The sequence below is a fragment of the Leptodactylus fuscus genome, chromosome 3, assembly GCF_031893055.1.
Source record: "Leptodactylus fuscus isolate aLepFus1 chromosome 3, aLepFus1.hap2, whole genome shotgun sequence".
NCBI lineage: Eukaryota > Metazoa > Chordata > Amphibia > Anura > Leptodactylidae > Leptodactylus > Leptodactylus fuscus.
The window spans coordinates 72867068-72891014 of NC_134267.1; the positions used below are offsets into that span (position 1 = coordinate 72867068).

The following is a 23947-nucleotide window of genomic DNA, read 5'->3' on the forward strand; positions in this document are numbered from 1 at the left end:
ATCAGACGGTAACATCTCTATTACATTATATTGCATAGAAACTGCGACAAACAGTCTTCTAATGTGGGAAAATCACCCTCCATCACTTCGTAAAGCGATGCCAAAGGGTCAATTTCTATGTGTAAGACGAAATTGTTCATCATACAGTGTGTTTGAGAAAGCGGCAGATGAGCTACAGAAAAAATTTATACGTCAAGGCTACCCCAGGGAATTACTATCCCAGGCATGTCTCACAGCGACAGAGGCAGATAAAGTCCCTGGATTCGAGAAATGGAATCAGAAAAAGTCAGAGTAATCAGAACATACAACGATAAAAATCAAAGTCTTATCTGTATTTAAAAACACACTGGGAAGTTTTAAAACTTGATCCAGATATAGAAGATCTGATTGCAGATACTCCAAGCGTGACATACAGGAGAGGGAGAAATTTAAGTGACTGCCTAGTACAGTCATTTCTTTTCATCAAACAATAAAAACTGACGGCAACAAAGTATACCTAACGGTATCTTTCACTGCGTTTGATGCAAGGCATGTGGTTATATCCGCGAAAGTCATACTTTTTAATTCATATTATAAATCTATTTCAAATTGTACTATACGTACCTGTTGTTATATCAAATCATTTATAGTGCTAGATGTATTCTGCACTATAATTTATATAATAACATTGTATAACTTGATAATGAAGATAGCAACATGTGTCGTTGGCATATATAGAGCTGTATAATCACCTGATATCTAGGGCATCTAGGATGCAAGAGAGAATTTGTACAATAACCTGTACAATAAACACATATCATAAAAGTAGAAGTGCTCATATACAGACATTTGTAGCATGATAGACGATATCACCATCATAGAAGACTAAGAACTGGAATGCCAGGGATAAGTGAGAACCTCTAAACATATAGCGATTCAATATGTAATCAATATGAAATCAAAAGAACATTGGTCTCTCATTTGAACACAGATAGAAGACAAGGTTAAATATCAGGATTACCTAGCATGCCTCCAGATGCTCCCAGAGTGAGAGGATTTCAGCATCTAATCATAAGGTGCGACATCTCAGGGGGTGGAATCATAGGGCGTGATTACAGGTTTAAAAGGAAGCGGGGAATGCCGCGCTGGTCGGCTTCCTACGAAGTACCATGGATCCTCCACCAGGACCACAGGAACTGCGGTTCTAACTTACCTTATCTTCAGGTTCCAATGCTTTAATACTCCTCCTGATGAATCTCTGATCGTAGTCAGAGAGGAAACGCGTTGAGGGATAAATTATCCAGGACGATTCACTGCTGAGAGTCTGACCTAATCGATGTTAGTTTGTAGGTTTTATAGAGAGACCTTCAAACGTGAGTACTAATGAATAGAGATGAGCGAACACTAAAATGTTCGAGGTTCGAAATTGGATTCGAACAGCCGCTCAATGTTCGTGTGTTCGAACGGGTTTCGAACCCCATTATAGTCTATGGGGAACAGATACTCGTTAAGGGGGAAACCCAAATCCGTGTCTGGAGGGTCACCAAGTCCACTATGACACCCCAGGAAATGATGCCAACACCTCTGGAATGACACTGGGACAGCAGGGGAAGCATGTCTGGGGGCATCTAACACACCAAAGACCCTCTATTACCCCAACATCACAGCCTAACAACTACACACTTTACACATTCCAAAAAACCTCTATCAAAGTGGGAAAATACCTGGAAACCTTCTTTACTCCCCAAATGGATGGACACAAACCCCAATTTAAGCTCAACAAACAGTAACAACCACCCCTTTAAATCACGTTCCCCATGACAACCACGGATGGAATAGACAAGCCCTCACCCTTAACTGTCATTTTGAGTGTGTGTGTGTGTGTGTGATGTGGTAAGACCTTCCAAAATTCACTTTTCTAGCCCTTAACATGAGCCCTTCCAAACAAAGTTACAGGACCTTAAGCTGAGCTACCAGCAGAGGTTGAGGCCCTTGGCATGAGTAGAGCCTTGCACCAGCAGTGTTTTTGGCACTTAGGGTGAGTTGAGCCTTGTACCAGCGTGTGTCCCTTAACATCAGGCGGGCCCTAAGTTCTGCGCTTTGCACAAAAGTTCCACATTAACTAGGCTGAATGGTACAAAGATTAGTAGGCCCGAGAACCAGGAACAGGTCTTGCAATGGCTGTCGGATAACGCTTAAAGCACATTGTCCACCAGCCAGTCAGCCTCTACCTCCTCTTACCCAACAGTCTTGTCCTCCTTCCACCCAAAATTCCCAATCTTCCCAGAACAATAACCCCAACTGTCCCTGCTCCCCAGAGCTGTTCTCCCTTCCTTTGACTGTACCGCAACCTGCCCCTCCATTTCGCGATTCCACGGACCTAACAGACGAGTATCTGTGTCCAGATGCTCAAACACTAGAGTCTCCTCCATTCCATCTCTGGTCAATTTGGTGGCGGATGACCAGCAACCCACCCTCATCGACGACGATGAGACGCAGTTGCTGTCAGGGCAGCCAGTTGACATGCGCATTGTGCAGGAGGAGGAGGCGAGACAGGAGTTGGAAGAGGAGGTGGTGGACGACGAGGACACCGACCCCACCTGGACAAGGCGGATGTCAAGCTGGAAAAGTAGTGTGGATGTTGAGGCAGGTGCAGCACCAAAAAGGGTAGCTAGAGGCAGAGACATGTCCAGAGGCAGAGGTCAGCTGCTTTGCCGAAGCCAGGCCAGACCCGGAATGTCCGAAGATGTTCCCTTTTGTACCCAGCCCAGAAAAACTCCCCCATCGAGGGCACGTTTCTTGAAGGTGTAGAGTTTTTTCAAGGAATGCGCCGAGGACAGATATAGTGTCGTCTACACAATTTGCCTCTCGAAATCAAGTAGGGGCCCTGAGAAGAGCAACCTGTCCACCACTTCAATGCACCGTCATTTGGAATCCAAGCAATGGAATCAGTGGCAGGCAGCAACAGCAGGACAAACGTCGCCCGCCGTTCATGCCACTGCCTCTGCTCACAGTGCTGGCGATGCACTCCAGAGGACGAGCCAGGACATCATTTCATCTGCCTCCGCCACTTTGTCGACTTCTCCCTCATCCTCCCCTGTTTCTGTCTTATCTCCTTCTCCTGCACCATCAAAGGCACCATCAGGCGCTTCTTTATAACAACCCACCATCTCTCAGACATTGGAGCGCCGGCAGAAATACACCGCTAACCACCCACCCACGCAAGCCTAGAACGCCAACATCACTAAACTGCTGGCCCAGGAGAGGTTGGCGTTCCGGCTTGTTGAAACTCCCGCCTTCCCGGACCTGATGGCAACTGTGGCACCTCACTATGCCGTCCCTAGCCATCACAACTTCTCCCGGTGTGGCGTCCCCGCCTTGCACCAGCACGTGTCACTCAACATCAGGTGGGCCCTTAGTTCCGCGCTTTGCTGCAAGGTCCACTTGACCACCGACACTTGGACAAGCGCCTGTGGTCAGGGATGCTGCTTATCTTTAAGGACAGGCAGGGTGAATGTGGTGGAGTCTGGTCCCGGGGTGCAAACTGAGGTACCCTATCTCCTCTCCCAGGCCAAAATTCATGGCAGGAGTAGACTGAAACCCTACGACGCTGCAACCTCCACCCCAGCTACTAGCGGCAAACGCTAAAACACTGGTGTGGGGAGACGTCAGCAGGCGGTGCTGAAGCTCATCAGCTTGGGGGACAGACAGCACAGTGCCTCCGAGGTCAGGGATGCCATCCTGGCTGAGATGGCATTTTTTTTCTCTGCTACACCTGGGGCCTGGCATTTTTACGCCTGTGATAATGGCTGGAACCTGGTAGCGGCTCTGGAGCTTGCCAGCCTCCAACACGTTCCATGTTTGGCCCACGTCTAACCTAGTGGTGCAAAGTTTTTTGAAAACATACCCAAATGTACCGAAGCTACTGTTGAAAATGCGGCGCTTGTGCGCCCACTTTTGCAAGTGCACAGGAGTCGCTGCTAGCCTAAAAACACTCTAGCAAGGCCTACATCTGTCCAAACACAGGCTGTTGTCCGTCATTCACACACGCTGAAACCCTACAATACCATATCTTGAGCAGGGTGTGTGAGCTGCACAGACCTTTGATGGAGTTCCATCTACAAAACCCAAGGGTTCCTCAAAGTCAGCTCCCAAAGTTTCTGCACCATGAGTTTCCAGGGGTGGCAGAGTTATGGCTAGGGGCAGAGGCATGGATAGGGATGATGTCTAGGGGCAAAAGCAGTGTGGATGTGGAGGCAAGCTAAGCAGGAAAAACTAGGGGTACAAGCTAAGGCATGGACTGGGGTGATGTCTAGGGGCAAAAGCAGTGTGGATGTGGAGGCAAGCTAAGCAGGAAAAACTGGGGGTACAAGCTAAGGCATGGACTGGGGTGATGTCTAGGGGCAAAAGCTGTGTGGATGTGGAGGCAAGCTAAGCAGGAAAAACTGGGGGTACAAGCTAAGGCATGGACTGGGGTGATGTCTAGGGGCAAAAGCAGTGTGGATGTGGAGGCAAGCAAAGCAGGGAAAATGGTGGCTAGAGGCAAAGGGATGTCCATAGGAAGCAAGGGCAAAGATGCAAAACTCTCCCCTGTTTCAAGAATTTTCCTGACTTGTCTCCCCACAAAACATTCCTGGGAGGAGGGCTGAAACACCACCCTCCTCCTCCTCCGCTGTTAGATTGACCCCAGCTACGAGCTGAAAACGCTGCAACACTGGTGTGGGGAGACGTCAGCAGGCTGGGCTGAAGCTCATCAGCTTGGGAGACGGACAGCACACTGCCTCTGAAGTCAGGGATGCCATCCTGGATGAGATGGCAATTTGTTTATCCCCACTGCCCCTGGGGCCAGGCTTTTTTGTCTTGTTGGAGGGCTCTGGAGCTTGCCAGCCTCCAACACGTTCCATGCCTGGCCCACGTGTTCAATGTAGTGGTGCAATGATTTTTAAAAACATACCCCAAATTAGCTGAGCTAAGGGTGAAAGTGCGGCACTTGGACACCCACTTTCCCAAGTCTACAGTACCTGGAACTAGCCGCAATACACTCCAGCAAGGCCTACATCTGCCTGAAGCACCTACTGTTGTGCGAGGTCACCACATGCTCTAACCCTAGATACCGTATGTTCAGCAGGGTGTGTGAGCAGCAGAGACCTTTGATGGAGTACCAGCTACAAAACCCAAGGGTTCCTCAGAGTCAGCTCCCTCACTTTCTGCACCATGAGTTTCCATGGGTGGCAGACTTATGGCTAGAGGCACAGGCATGGATAGGGGTGATGTGTAGGGGCAAAAGCAGTGTGGATGTGGAGGCAAGCTAAGCAGCAAAAACTGGGGGTACAAGCAGCCGGTGGCATCATCACTGACAAGCACAGCTGTCTGTCAGCTGACAGGCTGACTTTCACCAAAATGAACAGACAATGGATAGACTCATCATATACATGTCAGTTACATGACAAATTTAGTGCAATTTGCAAGTCCAAGATGGGTTGGAGATCTGCAGAGAGGAATCTCACCACCTCTTGCGGGTGCCATCATTTGGAAGGCAAGCCCTGGGCTCAGTGGGTGAGAGCAAGCGCAGGATAATCGTCGTTTGGCCTGGCGGCCACTGCCTCTCCCACTGTTGACAGGGCTGGCGCTGCAGTCCAGACCAGCAGCCAGGACACCTCCACATCTGCCTCTGACACTTTGGGGAGTTCACCCTCATCCTCACCTTTTCCTGCCAGTTCTCCTTTTGCCCGCGCCATCATGCGCCTCTTCCCAGCAACTCCCCATCTCCCAAGCCTTTCATTTCATGCTAAAGTACAGCGCAACCCACCCACATGCCCAAGGCTTCAACGGCCTCATCTCAAGAAATCTGGCCCAGGAGATGTTGGAATCCCGGCTGGGGGACACTCTGCCCTTTTTGGGCAGAGTGTCTACCGCGCCACCGCACTGTGCCGTCCACACCAGCACTTTCCCCCAAACATGAGGCGGTCCCTAAATTCAGCGCTTAGCCCTAAAGTTCCACGTGACCAGTTACGAATGGACAAGTGCATGCGGACAGGGACGCTACCTTTCAATTTTGGCACAGTGGTTGAATGTAGTTGAGGCGTGGACCGGGTCGCAAAATGTGAAGGCCTGACTTGTCTCCCCACACAACATTCCTGGGAGGAGGGCTGAAACACCACCCTCCTCCGCTGTTAAATTGACCCCAGCTACGAGCTGGAAACGCTGCAACACTGGTGTGGGGAGACGTCAGCGGGCTGTGCTGAAGCTCATCAGCTTGGGGGCCAGACAGCACACTGCCTACAAAGTGAGTCATGCCATCCTCGATGAGACGGCAATGTGGTTTTTGCCACTGCACCTGGGCCCAGGCATGTTGTCATGTGTGATAATGGCCGTAACCTGGGATCGGCTCTGTAGCTTGGCAGCCTGCAACATATTCCATGCCTGGGCCACGTTTTTAACTCATTGCTGCTAATCTTTTGAAAAAGGTACCCCAATGTTCCTGAGCTACTGGTGAAAGTGTGGCGCTTGTGCGGATAGTTTTTAAAGTCTATAGTTGCCGCTGCTAGCCTCTATGAACTCCTACAACGCCTGTACCTGCTGGAACAACGGCTGTTGTGCGACGTCTCCACACTGCTGGCACTAAACATATCATGTGTTGAGCAGAGTGTGTGAGCAGCACAGACCTTTGATGTAGTTCCAACTCCAAAACCCTCGGGTTCGTCAAAGTCAACTCCCTCAGTTGCTCAACCATGAGTGGCCATGGGTGGCAGACTTATGTGAAATCCCATCCCATCCATTGCACTGGACACGAAACATTAGCATGCGCTCAGCACAACTTCGGATATGGCAGCTGCGTTAAGCAGGGTGCAGGGTACAACACAGACCAGGCCCGAGCACCAGGAACAGGTGTTAGAAATACTGCAGCATCCGCCATTTCCTTCCAATTTTGGGGTTTTGGACCCGCCACCGACTTGTCTGGACCTAAGTGGGGATCATGAGACACAGTTGCCATCAGGGCAAGCTGTGGTCATGTGCGGTTTGCAGTAAGGGGCCAGTGCGCAATTGGAAGAGGAGTTGGTGGATGACGAGGCCACCGACCCCACATGGACAGGGGTGATGTCTAGGGGCTAAAGCAGTGTAGATGTAGAGGGAAGCTAAATCAACAAAAAACCTGGGTAGAAGCAAAGGCATAAACTGGGGTGATGTTTAGGGGCTAAAGCAGTGTAGATGTGGAGGGAAGCTAATTCAACAAAAAAAACAGGGTAGAAACAAAGGCATAAACTGGGGTGATGTTTAGGGGTGAAAGCAGTGTAGATGTGGAGGGAAGCTAAGCAGCAAAAACAGTGGGTAGAAGCAAAGGCATGCAAAACTCTACCCTGTTGGAAGACTTATTCCTAGGTCTGGAACACGTTAATGGCCCCCCTGGACAAATTACTGCCACTCAGGGGCCTAGTGTCACCAGGAGGGACAAGTATAGGCGCATGTTGTGGGAATACCTGGCCGACACCAGCTCTGTCCTCTCCGATCCCTCTGTGCTCTACAGCCTACACTTATTTTCTCATCTTTTTTTCTGCACTGCACATCTCTTGCCTGCTTCCTTTGGGATCTTACAAGTGGTGGTCCACTTCCAAAGATGGTAATTTCACTAGACAGTGTAACGGGAGTAGCTGAGGGATCGCTGTCTTAACCACTTTTTGGTGCAAAATTAACTTCCAAAGCCAAATATGGTGCAAGTATATGATGCAAGGACACCTACACACCTATCTCTGACACATTGGGGAGTTCACCCTCATGCGCCCTTTTGGCCTGCACCATCATGCGCCTCCTCCCAGCCACTCCACATTTCCCAAGCTTTTCATTGCAGGCAGAAGTACAACACAACCCACCCCCATGCCCAAGCCTTTAACAGCCTCATCGATAAACTGCTGGCCCTGGAGATGTTGGTGTTTGTTTATGCTTCTGGAGACCCAGGCCTTCCGTCAGCAGATGGCAGCTGGGGCACCTCCCTATGCTGGGCCTAGCCGTTACTACTTCTCTTGGTGTGCTGTCCCTGCCTTGCGCCTGCATGTGTCCCATAACATCAGTCGGGCCCAGAGCTCTGCGCTTTGCTGCAAGGTCCACTTGACCACCGACACATGGACAAGCGCCTGTGGTCAGGGATGCTGCAGTGCTTATCTTTAATGACAGGCAGGGTGAATGTGGTGGAGTCTGGTCCCCGGGTGCAAACTGGGGTGGCCTATCTCCTCTCTCAGGCCAAAATTCATGGCAGGAGTAGACTGAAACCCTATGATGCTGCAACCTCCACCCCAGCTACTAGTGGAAAACACTGTAACACTGGCGTGGGGAGATGTCAGCAGGCCGTGCTGAAACTGATCAGCTTGGGGGACAGACAGCACAGTGCCTCCGAGGTCAGGGATGCCATCCTGGCTGAGATGGCATTTTTTTTTCCCTGCTACACCTGGGGCCTGGCATTTTTGCGCTTGTGATAATGGCTGGAACCTGGTAGCAGATCTGGAGCTTGCCAGACTCAAACACGGTCCACGCATGGCCCACGTTTTCCAACTTGTTGGTGCCATGTTTCTTTGAAACCTACACCATTGTGCCTGATATACAGGTCAAAGTGGGGCCATTTTCGTAAGTGAGAACTAGCCTCTGCTAGGCAGAAAACATTCAGAGCACACTCCTCTCATCTTCGCACCGTTGGCTGGCGGAGGAAGACGAGGGGGTTGGAGTGGCATCTGATGTCCCTGTCCCACACGAGGCTAGAGGGTGCACTTCAGTGCATCCCATTGCTTCACCACAAATGGTGTGAAGGGGAGTGGAAAATGGAGGAAATGGAGAGTGACCCTTACAGTTGGGGCCAGCAAAGGCATGCCAAGTAACACACTGGCACACATGGCTGACTTCATCTTGGGTTGCTTTTCAACACATATTTCACATCATGAAGAACAAATAATACTGGATTTTTACAAGCCTCGAACCCCGGTCTAATGTCTGTTCCTTTCTTATATTAGGGGAGAGGGAAAAAAAATTACTTCAGTGATACGTTTAGCGTACATAGACTGACTATTAATGTGTATCCCACTTAGTGTTGTTAGGGTTACACACCGTCACAACCTGGCTAAAGCTTCTATAGCTGTTAATAAAGTCAACATAACTTTACGGTATCCAAAAAGACAGCTGGTACCGACAGAGAGCAAGACAAATGTCAACCAAAGCTGTGAGCTCTGAACACCCACAGTGACTTTGGCGTCATCATCATTATAAGGGAGCAGGTGGTAATAAATAACTTGGCAGTGCCTAAAACCCAAAAAGCTTATACAACTATATTTACATTAAGATACACAAATGACACTTTTCAGTAGCATGTCATGAGACAAGCTGATAAGCTCTTCCTTTGTGCAGTGCTATTTGAAAGTTAAACGCTGCCTTTATTTTAATTCTGGAGAAGGTGCAGACATTAGATTTAGAACATGTTGTCTTCATTGTCCAAATCCTCTATATAGGTAACGTGTTTTTCGGGCCGAGCTGTCTGGGAACGAGCTGGTGCAGCACTGACAACCTGGGTGAATATGGCAAGAGCCTGAGATGTAGGGTGAATGAATCCCCAAATTATTTGTGGAATTCCCAGTGAGACAATGGCACTATATACCAGTAGCAAAAATTGTGGGTGCACGTAACCCCCATATATTCTTTGAATTCTCAGTGAGACAATGGCACTATATAGCAGTAGCAAAAACTGTGGGTGCACGTAACCCCAATATATTCTTTGAATTACCAGTCAGAAACTGGAACTATATAGCAGTAGCAAAAATTGTGGGTGCACATAACCCCCATATATTCTTTGAATTCCCAGTGAGACAATGACACTATATACCAGTAGCAAAAATTGTGGGTGCACGTAACCCCCATATATTCTTTGAATTCCCAGTGAGACAATGGCACTATATACCAGTAGCAAAAATTGTGGGTGCACATAACCCCCATATATTCTTTGAATTCCCAGTGAGACAATGGCACTATATAGCAGTAGCAAAAATTGTGGGTGCACGTAACCCCAATATATTCTTTGAATTACCAGTCAGAAACTGGCACTATATGGCAGTAGCAAGAAATGAGGGTATTTGTAACCCCAATATATTCTTTCAATTCCCAGTGAGACAATGGCACTATATACCAGTAGCAAAAATTGTGGGTGCACGTAACCCCAATATATTCTTTGAATTCCCAGTGAGACAATGGCACTATATACCAGTAGCAAAAATTGTGGGTGCACGTAACCCCAATATATTCTTTGAATTACCAGTCAGAAACTGGAACTATATAGCAGTAGCAAAAATTGTGGGTGCACATAACCCCCATATATTCTTTGAATTCCCAGTGAGACAATGGCACTATATACCAGTAGCAAAAATTGTGGGTGCACGTAACCCCAATATATTCTTTGAATTCCCAGTGAGACAATGGCACTATATACCAGTAGCAAAAATTGTGGGTGCACGTAACCCCCATATATTCTTTGAATTCCCAGTGAGACAATGGCACTATATACCAGTAGCAAAAATTGTGGGTGCACGTAACCCCCATATATTCTTTGAATTCCCAGTCAGACAATGGCACTATATACCAGTAGCAAAAATTGTGGGTGCACGTAACCCCAATATATTCTTTGAATTCCCAGTGAGACAATGGCACTATATACCAGTAGCAAAAATTGTGGGTGCACGTAACCCCAATATATTCTTTGAATTCCCAGTCAGACAATGGCACTATATACCAGTAGCAAAAATAGTGGGTGTATATACCCCCAATTCTATTGCTAGGGGACTTGCAGGGTATTTCTGAGGTGAAGGTGGGGGGGCACACTGTTGGAACGGGGATTTGGGGTGTATATATGGGGTATACGGGAATACACTGTCAGTGTGTTCCATTCAGGATCCTGGGAAAGCTGGGTTGCGGCGATTGAGCCCGTCAGTGCCACGTTACACTGACAAGCTTCTCCCTGGAATTGAAGTGATATGTAACCCCAATATATTCTTTGAATTCCCAGTGAGACAATGGCACTATATGGCAGTAGCAAAAATAGTGGGTGTATATAGCCCCAATTCTATTGCTAGGGGACTTGCAGGGTATTTCTGGGGTGAAGGTGGGGGGGCACACCGTTGGAACGGGTATCGGGGGTATATATCGGGTATACGGGAATACACTGTCAGTGTATTCCATTCAGGATCCGCGGAAAGCTGGGTTGCGGCGATTGAGCCCGTCAGTGCCACGTTACACTGACAAGCTTCTCCCTGGAATTTAGCTCTTATAAGAGCTGTTGGTTGTCTTCCCCTTCCTATCCTAGCCTGTCCCTGCCTACCCAGAATCTAAGCCCTAGCTAACTGGACGGAAACCTCCGTCCCCGGTGAATTGCAAGCTCAGAATGACGCGAACCTGGGCGGCGCTGTTCTTTTAAATTAGAGGTCACATGTTTTCGGCAGCCAATGGGTTTTGCCTACTTTTTTCAACGTCACCGGTGTCGTAGTTCCTGTCCCACCTACCCTGCGCTGTTATTGGAGCAAAAAAGGCGCCAGGGAAGGTGGGAGGGGAATCGAGTAATGGCGCACTTTACCACGCGGTGTTCGATTCGATTCGAACATGCCGAACAGCCTAATATCCGATCGAACATGAGTTCGATAGAACACTGTTCGCTCATCTCTACTAATGAAGAGAGCACTTGAGAGCAGGAGATATAGGAGCTAACTTGTCAGATGTTATTTTTATGCAAGCTGCTCAGAGACTTATCATCCTGAAAGCAATCATTGGTAGACTGCTATGTTCTGGATAAAGATGCTCAGACATCTGATAAGTGAATACAGTTAATCACAGCACTCGCTCTAAGAGGGCTATGATTCCAGTGAATTGTTCACTGCTAAAGGTCTGAGCTATTTTATGCTAGCCAGCAAACATTGTATCTAGATAGCCTACAACAGGTGAATGTCAGCACTAATGATTTAGATACATATGAACAGACGTTACAAGACTATCGTAGCATTCACTATTCAGCAAGTATTACATAAAAACTATCATTCTCTGAATAGATATATGTAAAGTGAACAATACAAAATAAATAAGTGCTCCAGTACACTGTGTTCTAAATTATTATGCAAATAATATTTTCTCATATTTTCAAAAATTACATATATGAATTGCAGTCATTGTAATTTTCCAGTCATCAACTATTAGAGGACAATTGAAAGGTTTTTGAACAAACTGCCTATGATAACAGTATATTTTAATAAAAAATAAACACAAAATGCACTCAAAATGCATGTTCTAAATTATTATGCACAGCAGAGTTTTCAACCTTTTTATTTTTATAAAGAACAAAAAAATGGTCATTTGTGAAATTATAAGCATTAGCAGGTTATTACAAACTAAAATCAAACAGTTTTCAAGTCAAAACTTTATTCTAGGTGATGTTACATTTGCACATAGGACCCCTTGTTCGAAAGGAGCTTCTGAACTCTCTTGTCCATTGAATTTGTCAGGTTTTGGATGGTTTCTGCTTCAATTGTTATGCATGAGGACTGAATACCCTCCCAGAGCTGTTGCGATGTGAACTGCCTCCCGCCATCATAGACACTCCTTTTGATGATGCTCCAGAGGTTCTCAATGGGGTTGAGGTCAGGGGATCATGGGGCCACACCATAAGTTTGTCCCCTTTTATGCCCATAGCAGCCAGAGATGCAGATGTGTTATTTGCAGCATGAGATGGTGCATTATCATGCATGAAAATGATCTTGCTGTGGAATGCACGGTTCTTCTTCTTGAACCATGGCAGGAAGTGCTGTTTGAGAAACGCCACATACATTATGGAGTTCATCTTTACCCGTTCAGGGATCCTAAAGGGGCCAACAATCTCTCTTCCCATGATTCCAGCCCAAAACTTTACTCCACCTCCTCCTTGTTGGCGCCGTAGCCGTATTTGCATGGGGTGTCCATCAACCAGCCATCCTCCACTCCATCCATCTGGACCATCGAGTATTGCACAGCACTCATCGGTGAACAAAACAGTTTTGAAGTCAGTCTTCATGTATTGTTTGGCCCACTGGAACCATTTCTGCTTGTGTGCAGTGGATAGAGGAGGTCGACAGGATGGCTTACGCACAGCTGCAAACCTCTGAAGGACGCTGCATCTTGTTGTTCGGGGGACGTTGGAGGCACCAGCAGCTTCAAAAACGTGCTATGACAAGACATTTTTGCAGTTGCTCTTTTAACCTGACATAATTGTCTGTTGGAAAGAGTCCTCAATTTTCCCTTATCAGCACGCACACGTGTGTGCTGTGAATCAGCTACATACTTCTTGATTGTGCGATGATCACGATGAAGTGTCTTGGCAATGTTGATTGTAGTCATTCCTTGACCTAAATACTCCACAATTTGTTGCATCTCAGCAGCTGACACATCCTTTTTCTTTCCCATTTTGGCAGAAAATGTAGGCTGCTTAATAATGTGGGACAGCCTTCTTAAGTAGTCTTGCCTTTAATTGGACACACCTGCCAAACTAAACTAGCACAGGCGTCTGCAATTGCTTTCAGTGATATAAAGAGCCCTGACAAACATGACCATCAATGAGTTTAACTGACAAACAAGAAAATTCTTACCTTATCACTCCTAAACACTTTTTGCATAATAATGTGGAACACAGTGTAGAGACTTGCTCTGATTACTTGAAACTTGAATAGTGATAGCTAATTTGACTTTTCACCCCACGATTTATTACGCTTTTGTATATGTATCACCTTTTTAGAATTCAAAAAATTAAAAGTTAAGTTTTAATGTTACTCCCAACTAGGGATCTGTGTAAATGTAAGGCCCCATGTGGCAGGCCACAGCTCAAAATCGCTACAGGAAAAACTGAAGAGGAAACACATTGTGTTTTTTCCCGCAGCGCTATTCACAGAAAGATCTCCGAGTTTTCTTCTGCTGAGTTTCTGCTTCAATTACACCTATACACAAACCGCCAGCATTTCCAAGGGTATCACTGACATGATGTGATTTTCCAAAAAGCAATAGTTTTGGAAATCACAGCATTTTCGCTGCTGATGTTTTTTGCTATATGTGGATGGAATTTGCTAGAGGGGACTGTAAAATGCAGCAGTTTTTGCCATGGCGTTTATGGGGGCTTTAACCTAAAAGCAAGACTGCCCTATTTGCCCATAACAACCAATCATAATGCAGCTTTCATTAGATATTCAGTTTGAAAAATTAAAGCTGAGCTGTTTGGTTGCTATTGGCAACTAAAACAGTTTTGCTTTTAGACAGTTGAATATATCTGCTTTAATGTCTGCATAGCCCATGTTACTAGCATTTCTCAATTAAAAATAGCATGGAGCTCTTTAGTGAAAAAGTCTACTGTAAACCCAGCCTCAGTATCTAAACAATAACATTTATCTGCTGAAACGAAAAAAAAAAACTTTATATAATGCACCACTCCATGTATTATATCTGTAGGCATCATCATTTAACCCCTTTCCGACATGCGCCGTAATAGTACGGCGCATGTCGGGTCTGTAACTATGCTTTAAGCAGTAGACAAGCGGCTCTAATGCCTCCGATCGGTCCCCGGACCGATCGGAGGCATTAACCCCTCCGGCGCCGTGGGCGCCATTTTCCCGGCGGCGCATGGGCGCCGCCATTTTGCCCGGGATCGCCGGCTCCTGGAGCATGCTCCAGGGCTGACGTCCTGTTGCCATGACAGCCGGGAGCCTGTACAAGGCTCCCAGGCTTGTCTGCAAATCCTCTCTTTTGCAGGCTGGTCTATGCAGCCTGCAAAAGAAAGGATGATTTTTTGCAATGCATTGCAATGCATTAGCATTGTAATGCATTACATTAGTGATCAGACCCCCTGGGGTTCAACACCCCTAGGGGGTCTAATAAATGCAAAAAAAAAAAGTAAAAAAAAAAGTAAAAAAAAATATAAAAAAATATAAAAAGTATTAAAAGTTCAAATCACCCCCCTTTCCCTAGAACACATATAAAAGTAGTTAAAAACTGTGAAACATATACATGTTAGGTATCCCCGCATCCGAAATCGCCCGCTCTACAAATCTATAAAAATATTTTTCCTGTTCAGTAAACGCTGTAGCGGGAAAAATAGTCGAAAGTGCCAAACCGCCGTTTTTTCACTGTTTTGATTCTGATAAAAATTTGAATAAAAAGTGATCAAAGCAATAACATTTCCCGAAAATTGTAGAACTAAAAAGTACACCCGGCCCCGCAAAAAAAGACGCCCTATGCATCCCCGTACACTTACGTATAAAAAAGTTACGGCCGTCGGAATATGGCGACTTTTAGAAAAAAAAAAAAATTTAACACAGTTTTGGAATTTTTTTTAGGGGTCAAAATGTAAATAAAACCATATAAATTTGGTATCCCTGTAACCGTACCGAAACACAGAATATAGGGGACATGTCATTTTGGCTGCACAGTGAACGCCGTAAAACCAAAGCCTGTAAGAAAGTCGCAGAAATGCATTTTTTCTTCAAATCCACCCCATTCTGAATTTTTTTCTTGCTTCCCAGTACATTATATAGAATAATTAATGGTAGCATCTTGAAGAAAAATTTGTCCCGCAAAAATTAAGACCTCATATGGCTCTGGGAGCAGAGAAATAAAAAAGTTATGGGGTTTAGAAGGAGGGGAGTCAAAAACGAAAATAAAAAAATGCCATCGGCGGGAAGGGGTTAAATGTTCTACTCTTTTGTCATGTGTTATCTTGTCAGATTAAATAGGACTCTGCTCTGAAAGTTTGCAAATATATTTTATATGGCAAACTAATTAACAAGCATTTAATATAATGTGAACTGTATTAACTAACATGGTACTACATAATGTTTTGTTATGGAGCATTCAGTATAAGCAAATACAGCAAGGGTTACTACTTACCTTTAAATTCAAGTCCTCTTAGCTGAAATGTAACAAATCCATTTCCAGTTTCGATCAAGTGAATAAATGCATTTAAATAATCTGAAGCTAGAATAAAACAGTCACCCGAAGAATAATTGCCCCATCTTCCTAATGCTAAATCTCCACACAAAGAATGTTGTAGTGATCTTGCAAGATGTTCATAAAAAATTGAATTCAAATTATCATTATCATTTCCTGAAAAAAAGACAATAATATAATTACTGTATTGAACAAAAACACATAAGTTATAATTTTGGCTGGGTTAACATTGGCACTTTATCACCGTTCAGGGATTCTGTAATGGGGTCTGTAGGTTTCCACGGGTAACCAGTTTTTAAACAGATTGGGTTTCCATTTTTTGGTGCCTAAGCAGACCCGAAGCACTTGCTGCCTACGTAATCCTAGAGACTGCCCGCTGGGCGGGAATGGGCGTGAACATATCGTGTTCCTGATTCCCCACTAGTTGTTAAGGATGCGCAGCACTCGGTGTCTTTCCGCGCATGCATTGTCCCATTCTCAGCTAGTGAGGTCTTGACAGAAGAGAAGAATAGGGAAAAAAAGAAAAAGCACAAATAAAAAGGGGAAGTGAGGGGAAAAGAAAGAGGGGGGGGGGGGGGAGGCATGTGGGTTTCAACACCGGACTATGCCCTCTGTAAAACTAGAATAGTCGACCACTCAACCTAGAAGAAGTGTGTAAATGTGTAATAATAATAATATAATAATAAAAACATGTGTAAATCCATAAAAAATATGTAAAAATATGAGTATAAAAATGCAAATATAAAATCTATCATAATATTTAGAATAAAAAAATGTAACAAACTAAGTGAGCAGACATAAGCATGATATACTATCGATTTTCCTAAAAATTCATATACTACACCCAAGCAATAAAATGCATATATTGAACTTGAGTGATATAAAAAAAGTATAATACAATAAATATAAATACGTATAAAACCTATGTTAGTACCATTTTGCAATGCATAAGTCTACCTATGAATTAAGCACTTGGACAGCATTGAATAATTTTGAACAGAACTAGTTTTACTCCAACAATTTCCTCATCTACATCAAAGTAAGCAGTGTATGAAAATGGAATGCAATAGCAAAATTTCGAAAAGTCTTGTTTTTCAGTTTAGAAGTCTTAGGGGGCGTTCACACTACCGTCTGTGTCCGACAGGTAGTGTCCGCTCAAAATCTAGCACGGACATTAGGAGCGGACACTAGCTGTGTCCGTGACACCTGTCATTTATTTAAATGGGCATCGGGTGCATTCTTTTGCACTCCATGCCCTTCCTTCACTGTCCGCATGTAAAGATGTCTGACTTCTCAAGCGGACAGAAAACCCCTACATGTCGGGTTTTTCTGTCCGCTTGAAAAGTCGGACATCTTTACATGCGGACAGTGAAGGACAGGCACGGAGTGCAAAAGAACGCACCCGATTGCCATTTAAATAAATGACAGGTGTCACGGACACAGCTTTTGTCCGTTCCTAATGTCCGTGCCAGATTTTGACCGGACACTAGGAGCGGACACTACCTGTCGGACACAGACGGTAGTGTGAACGCTCCCTTACTTAAGTACGGCCCAGGACTGTTAAAAGTGCTTCAGGCATCTGCTTTTCTGTTTGTGAATGGCCATATTTTTACATTGCAAGAACCAGCATTATCTCCCATCATGTTGGGATTCCAGTGGCCTTGATATCTGTTCTCCATTGTAGAAATATGTTTATGGAGCCACTTTCCGTGTTCGTCACTTTCGTGTTCCAAATTGGGTGGGAAAAAGTCAAGATGGGAATGTAAGAAATGTATTTTCAATGACATTCAGCAGCCAAGTTGTTCATATGCTGTAAGCATGTTGTATACTAATTCAGCAGAGTTTTCAGCTCTCCTGTTCCCAAGGAAGGTATGAACTACTAGCACAAATGCATCCCAAGCTGCAAGGTCCAGAGTTGAGTTTTGTTCTCAATGAGTCATTGCATTAGTTTGTTGATTTCGGGGCCAATAAAAATTCTGTCCTTTATTTTGGCCTTAGTTTTCAGTATGCTAAACATCTCCTTCAAAACTGGAAACCATTTCCATCACCATCAAGTGCAATTACAACATTTTTCATCAAACCAAGTTTAATGTGAAGTGATGGAAGAAAAAATGGAAGTGGATCAACCAGTGATTTGTGTTGTACATTGTACTGACCAACTGTGTGCTCGACTCTGAGAGGCCACTGTGGTCATCACGACTGTTCCATAAGCACATGAAACACATATGCTTTGTGTACCCTAACTGTACGCCAAGCAGCACAAACTTTCCATTTATGTTCTGAGTATTTGATCATTTCCATTTAGCCTTCATTCATCAGGAACATGTGTACTCCATCATAAGACCCTTTACATCAGTACAGAAACAGACATTGCTTTTCATTGTATGCAGCTAACTTGGTGTGTCGATGAAATAAGTGTAAAGTTTTGGTGTCGGACAAGTCTGGGTATGTCCATTGGAATATTTCCAATATATAATGCATTAATATTACAACATAATAAGCTTTGCTGGTATAACTTAAAACCTAGACGTGTGACACAAATTCTGAGTTCATATTTGGAATTGAGGTGCACATTTTAGTATGAATCACATGTTTTTCTCTCAGTAGCAAAATCATTGTTGCGTGGTGTTATGGAACCAATAAACCGAAAAATATTAAAAATAATTCCATTTGCCATAAAGCACAGTATATAAGTTTACAACCTTATCTGGTACTCATTGTCCTGCTGACACATGAGCACTGCTTTCTATCAGATCCTGACTGAAGATGTATTTTATTAATGAAGAATCATCACCAAGCCTCTGATTGCTGCAGAATTCACATGCTAACAAAAGGCAAGGAAGACCATGGGCTAAACTTATATGCTGTGCTTTATGGCAAATGGAATGATTCCTAATATTTGACCATTTAGGAAAATTAAAGAAAAGTATAATTTGCATAATAATTTGAAACACATTGTGTATACAAGTGACAACAGATTATGTGAAAGAAGTCCTATGAGCATTAAGATTAGATTCACTTCTGATGAAGAGGTGACTACAGTGGTGCATTTGTGCCTCGCAGCTCAAACTAATGCATTTTTAAAAAGGTAATGCAAAAACGTCTTAGCGGATGGACAAATTGTATTGACAATCATGCATTTGTCAAAATTATGTATTTGTGTTTTCTGAAACAGAAAACCCAAATATATATTAATATATAGTATTACTCTGTACAGCCAGAGGCGGATTATTTATGATTCATCCTTGTAATAGATAATTAAAAGCTTTTGGTGCCATCTGTATCACACAATGAAACAAATAGCATCGTATACGCCGCGTTATTTTGCGGTCGTGGTTTTGCGGCTGAAAGATCACTGCCGCAAAATAACGCGGCGTATATGATCCTAACACCCATTGAAATCAATGGGAGCGTTTACAGCGCGCAAACTCTTGCACGCCGTATACGTGCCATATCATGCGGCACGTTACATCATGTGAACGCACCCTTTGTGTGTGTACTAATGAAATGAATACAGAGTGTATGTATAAATGAGTGCAGGATTGAAGCATCTCCATTCTTCTCTGTTGTGTGAACCAGCTCGTTTTAACAGCCAGTTCAGGAAAAATAAGAATTAACTAAATCTCTCTGCAAATCTGGAATAATTTCGAGTACACTGTTGTCTAGAATAATAAATTATTCTGCTTGAATAAAAAAAGTACAATAAAGATAATTACATTCATAAAATATTTTAAACACTTACCTGGATCTTTTTCAATTTGATGCTGAAGTCTTGTATTCATATTATCAAGCCTTTTAGTGCTAAAATAAAAGAAAACAGTAAACACCATGCTAACTTTACTAGGCTTAATCTAAGTTTTGTGTATTTTTCTAGAAACATAGGTCTATCATACTGAATATAAAAGAGTTTGTTACAGTTCAACATTTGCTTTTAAAAAGTTGCAAGTCTTACTTCCCCCTGAGCAACTTACTCAAGTACTAGGTTCAGCAGCTGAATTTCTGCCAAATCAGCCCCAACCACCCCATATCATATCACCCACTTTTACTGCTAACTTCTTTGTGGTCTTTCCTGCTGCAACAGATTTTGATTATGATGATGAGCATTACCATCATCATCAAAGTCCCTGCACAACAGTAGAACATCATCGCTTGATGGCAAATGGTCATATGATCTAGGCACACTGTACTTAATGTGCATTGATCATCTTCCTGCTTTCTTTCCGACCTCCTGCAAGTGTTCACAAGTCATCAATCTCTGGATTATTAGCTGAATTTCTCTAAATACTGTATTTTAATACATAATTTCACTAGTGAATCTTTCATATTTCGAGGTTGTAAGACATGGTATCTTTTTACTGTTACATTCTTGTTATGGTGCTCCTTGATGTTCTTTTGATTATCTGTCAGAGTATTCACCTAATGTGTTCAATGAGAAGCCAATTCCAGATTCCTACTGGCAAGCCTAAAGAATAGTTAAAATCATTCTCTAATAAGAATCAACACAGACTACAAATGAGATGGAATTAAATTCCACACTAAAGTGAGAAGTTAATTGGTTACTAACTTTTCAACAAACTTTGCATGAAAATGTACCAGCAATGATAAACATTCTCATAACACCTCCTATAATAAAAGGATGTTTCCTGTTTTTTTTTTTTTTTAATGTAGATTGTGAGCCCCACATAGAGCTCACAATGTACATTTTTCCCTATCAGTATATCTTTGGAACATGGGATGGAAATCCATGCAAACACGGGGAAAACATACAAACTCCTTGCAGATGGTTTTATGCCCTTGGCAGGATTTGACCACCAGGACTCCAGGGCTGCAAGGATAATGTGCTAACCACTGAGCCACCGTGTGGCCCCATGTTTCCTATTTGTTGTTGTGTTCTGGGGAGACTAGGTTCTAAATTACATCAGCTATCCTGGTGGGAAAATGCTGGTATATAGTATTTAAGACATTTACGTATCAGACCTCAGAATAGTTGCAGACATCACTACCAACAAAAGTTTTGTTGTTGACCTTACAGAAGAGTATACCGATGTGTAATTTATTTCAAGGGTTATTCCCACAACATTTATATCACTGTCACAGATTGGAAATATATATATATATATGTATTTTACCATTGTTTGGATTCTGTTGCTATTGTAGTATAGTGCATTGTATTGTCAGTAGTCCATCTTCATCCAGATGGAGATCAGTCCCATTATTTTGAACTACTGGTACTACAATCACCTGTCTCAGATTTAATGCTTTAATTCATCCATTAGAAATCGAGTCTAATTACTTACCTGTTAATTTCCTCCCAAAACATTATCGGTCTTGCATATGATGCAATAAAAATGACACTTCCAAGAAATGGACTCAGGGGGCAGGACAAAACTGATGTTGCAATTGTTTGAAATAAAAGCATTCCTGAATCTGATTGAATTGAAATGTTAAGTTTTATACATATAAATAGCAACACACTGTACTATACATGCAATATGATATTTATGACGGAAAATCTACTAACTACTCACCAAACCCATTTAAAGTTGAGGCATCTGAACTACACTACACAAAAATCCTTGAAATATAATTAACCCTTTAAGGACGTAGGTTAGTTTGTATGTTAAAGCTCAAAGACTTTTTTCATATTTTCCTTCTTTGCTTTCCAAAATTCTTACCTTTTTTTTTTCTGTCGATATAACTAAATGAGAGCTTATTTCCGTGATGAGTTGTGCTTTTCATTTGGCACCATTCCAGAGTAAATATAATGTTTTTGTTTAGCTTTTATTAACGGTTTTGGGGAGCCCATGTGGAAAATAACCCTCCACAATTGTCATTGGCATTTTGTTCCTACGGAATTCACTCTGAATTAAAGACGATATGGCAACCTTGTCCCGTGGGTCATTATGATTATGGGGATACCATATTTATATTGTTTTTATTAAATTTTACAAAACTTTTTTCTTTTTTTTTTTTTTTTTTTGAAAATGACTGATTTTCCTGGGGTCCTGTATCTCTGATGCTTGGAACTTTTTTAAAGTTTTGTTGAGGGAGATATGTGAGGGATCTTTATCCCACATGGTCACTTATTGAGAGACACACTAGGAAGGCTTCCAAATCTGTTCTATCCGAAACAAAGGTACACAAATGACTTATCTTTATTGTTTACTTATCATTTGAATTATCCTCTGGTTTTCTTTATCTCAAACAAGTTCTTTATTGTAACAACTATATTTATGTTTGAATGCCAATCTATATATGTTCACATAGAGACATTGATATCCATATCTGCCTAGGACTATGGACCCGTATGGCATGCACCTTGTTATCGCTACCAGGTGAATAGTGAAATTTTTGCCACCTACATCCTGTATATCAATATATCCATAGAATACCCTATACCTATTACAAGTTGTATTTTGATATATTTATTTTTATATTGTATTTCTTTATACCTACAATGGCTTCTCTTTTATGTTTTATATGTTTTTAATATTGTATGGTGTGTAACTGGATCCATATATGTGTTTTGTTTAGGATCCCCCTTTTTAACCGTGTATCACTTTAGAAAGGGTTTTTTTCAGCCCTGAAATGCTAGTGGAAGCGTTGGGTTGTAACATGTTTTCAATAAAGGATTGAAACAATTACCAAGTCAGTTCTAGCGCAGTGTTTTTTCGGGTACACCCTCCTTCATTGTGGGACGCCAAGCTGGTCATATCGTTGGTCATTATTCCTCCCTGTTGATAAGATAACTGCTGCTGGTTTCAAATCCGACGATCGAAGACTCCCCTAACAGACGGTGCCATTTGCTTAATTGATCTGTTCGTGCATAGCTTTTTTTCGACATGTCTAACTTTTTCTTAAAAAAACTGCGGAGAGGCTGCATATGGACACCGGCAGTTGCTTTAAAAATGAATGGGTTTTAAAACTGACCGTCGGCAAGCCGTGTCCTATCCAGATTTTCTGGGAATTAGGACAGAAATGCCTGAGCGGAGAGCAGACGCTGGTATGAACGCCCCCTAAAGTGTGGATGGGATTCGCTAGATGGGATAGTGACAGGTAATGAATTTGCCTTTTCCTCAGTAGAGGACGTTGCTAAATCTCTCTGTACAGTATGGGCTAAAAGCCTGGCATCGCTGAGAAAAGCCCAGGCTAATCAAGTAAATTTCGCCAACAGAAAGCGCCGCCCTGGACCTGACTTTGTGGTGGGTGACAAGATCTGGTTATCCACTAAAAATCTCCAACTTCGTGTTCCATCATCTAGGTTTGCCCCGCGTTTTATTGGTCCATATCCCATTTCTGAAATAATCAACCCTGTGTCATTCAAATTATCACTTCCTAGGTCCCTCCATATTCACCCAGTTTTTCATAAGTCCCTACTCAAAAAGTATGTTCCGGCAATGGTCCCCACCTGGTTCCCCACCCGAACCAGTGATCGTTCAGGGGGAACTAGAGTATGAGGTGGAACGGATCATTGATTCACGCAGAGTGCGGAATTCCCTTCAGTTCCACATACATTGGAAGGGGTATGGACCGGAGGAGCGTGTTTGGGTGGCAGCCAGAGACCTTCACGCTCCTAGATTGGTGGAGAAGTTTTTCCGTTCTTGCCCTACTAAGCCAGGGGGTCCTCTTGAGGGTCCGGAGGCCCCTCCTCAAAGGGGGGGTACTGTCAGGATACGGAGTCGCCGCGGTCTACTTGCTGCGCGGCGTCTCCCTGGGAGACGTGTTAGGAGTTCTATTGGGTGTGCTTAGGTCATTAAGGGTTAATCTTTTCCTTGCCTTCAGTCTCCATGCCGTTAGCCATCAGGTGTGTTCTCTGCTGCTATTTAAACTCCACCCAGGCATGGATCCTTGCTAGCCACTCACTTTGTGGTTCCTGGTCCCCCTGCTCAGTCTGATTCCCTGTCTGTTAATATTCGGTCTGTTTTCTTGGTTAATCTGCCCGGCTTGTATTTTTGACTATCCCTTGTCTTTTGATTTGGTACCTTTATTATAT

The 23947-nt window shown here is 43.5% G+C and overlaps 1 protein-coding gene across 2 annotated transcripts in view; it reads right to left on the reverse strand.

Annotated features, from left to right (window-relative positions):
• PCNX2 (pecanex 2) overlaps nucleotides 1-23947 on the reverse strand; it is a 383347-nt gene that overhangs the window by 56964 nt on the left and 302436 nt on the right. For both annotated transcript variants that reach the window (XM_075267754.1, XM_075267755.1), the window contains 3 exons: nucleotides 21252-21381; nucleotides 19697-19755; nucleotides 15895-16110 (listed from right to left, as the gene is read on the reverse strand). In XM_075267754.1, the coding sequence (XP_075123855.1) occupies nucleotides 15895-16110; nucleotides 19697-19755; nucleotides 21252-21381 (405 nt within the window). The remainder of the gene's footprint in view (nucleotides 1-15894; nucleotides 16111-19696; nucleotides 19756-21251; nucleotides 21382-23947) is intronic.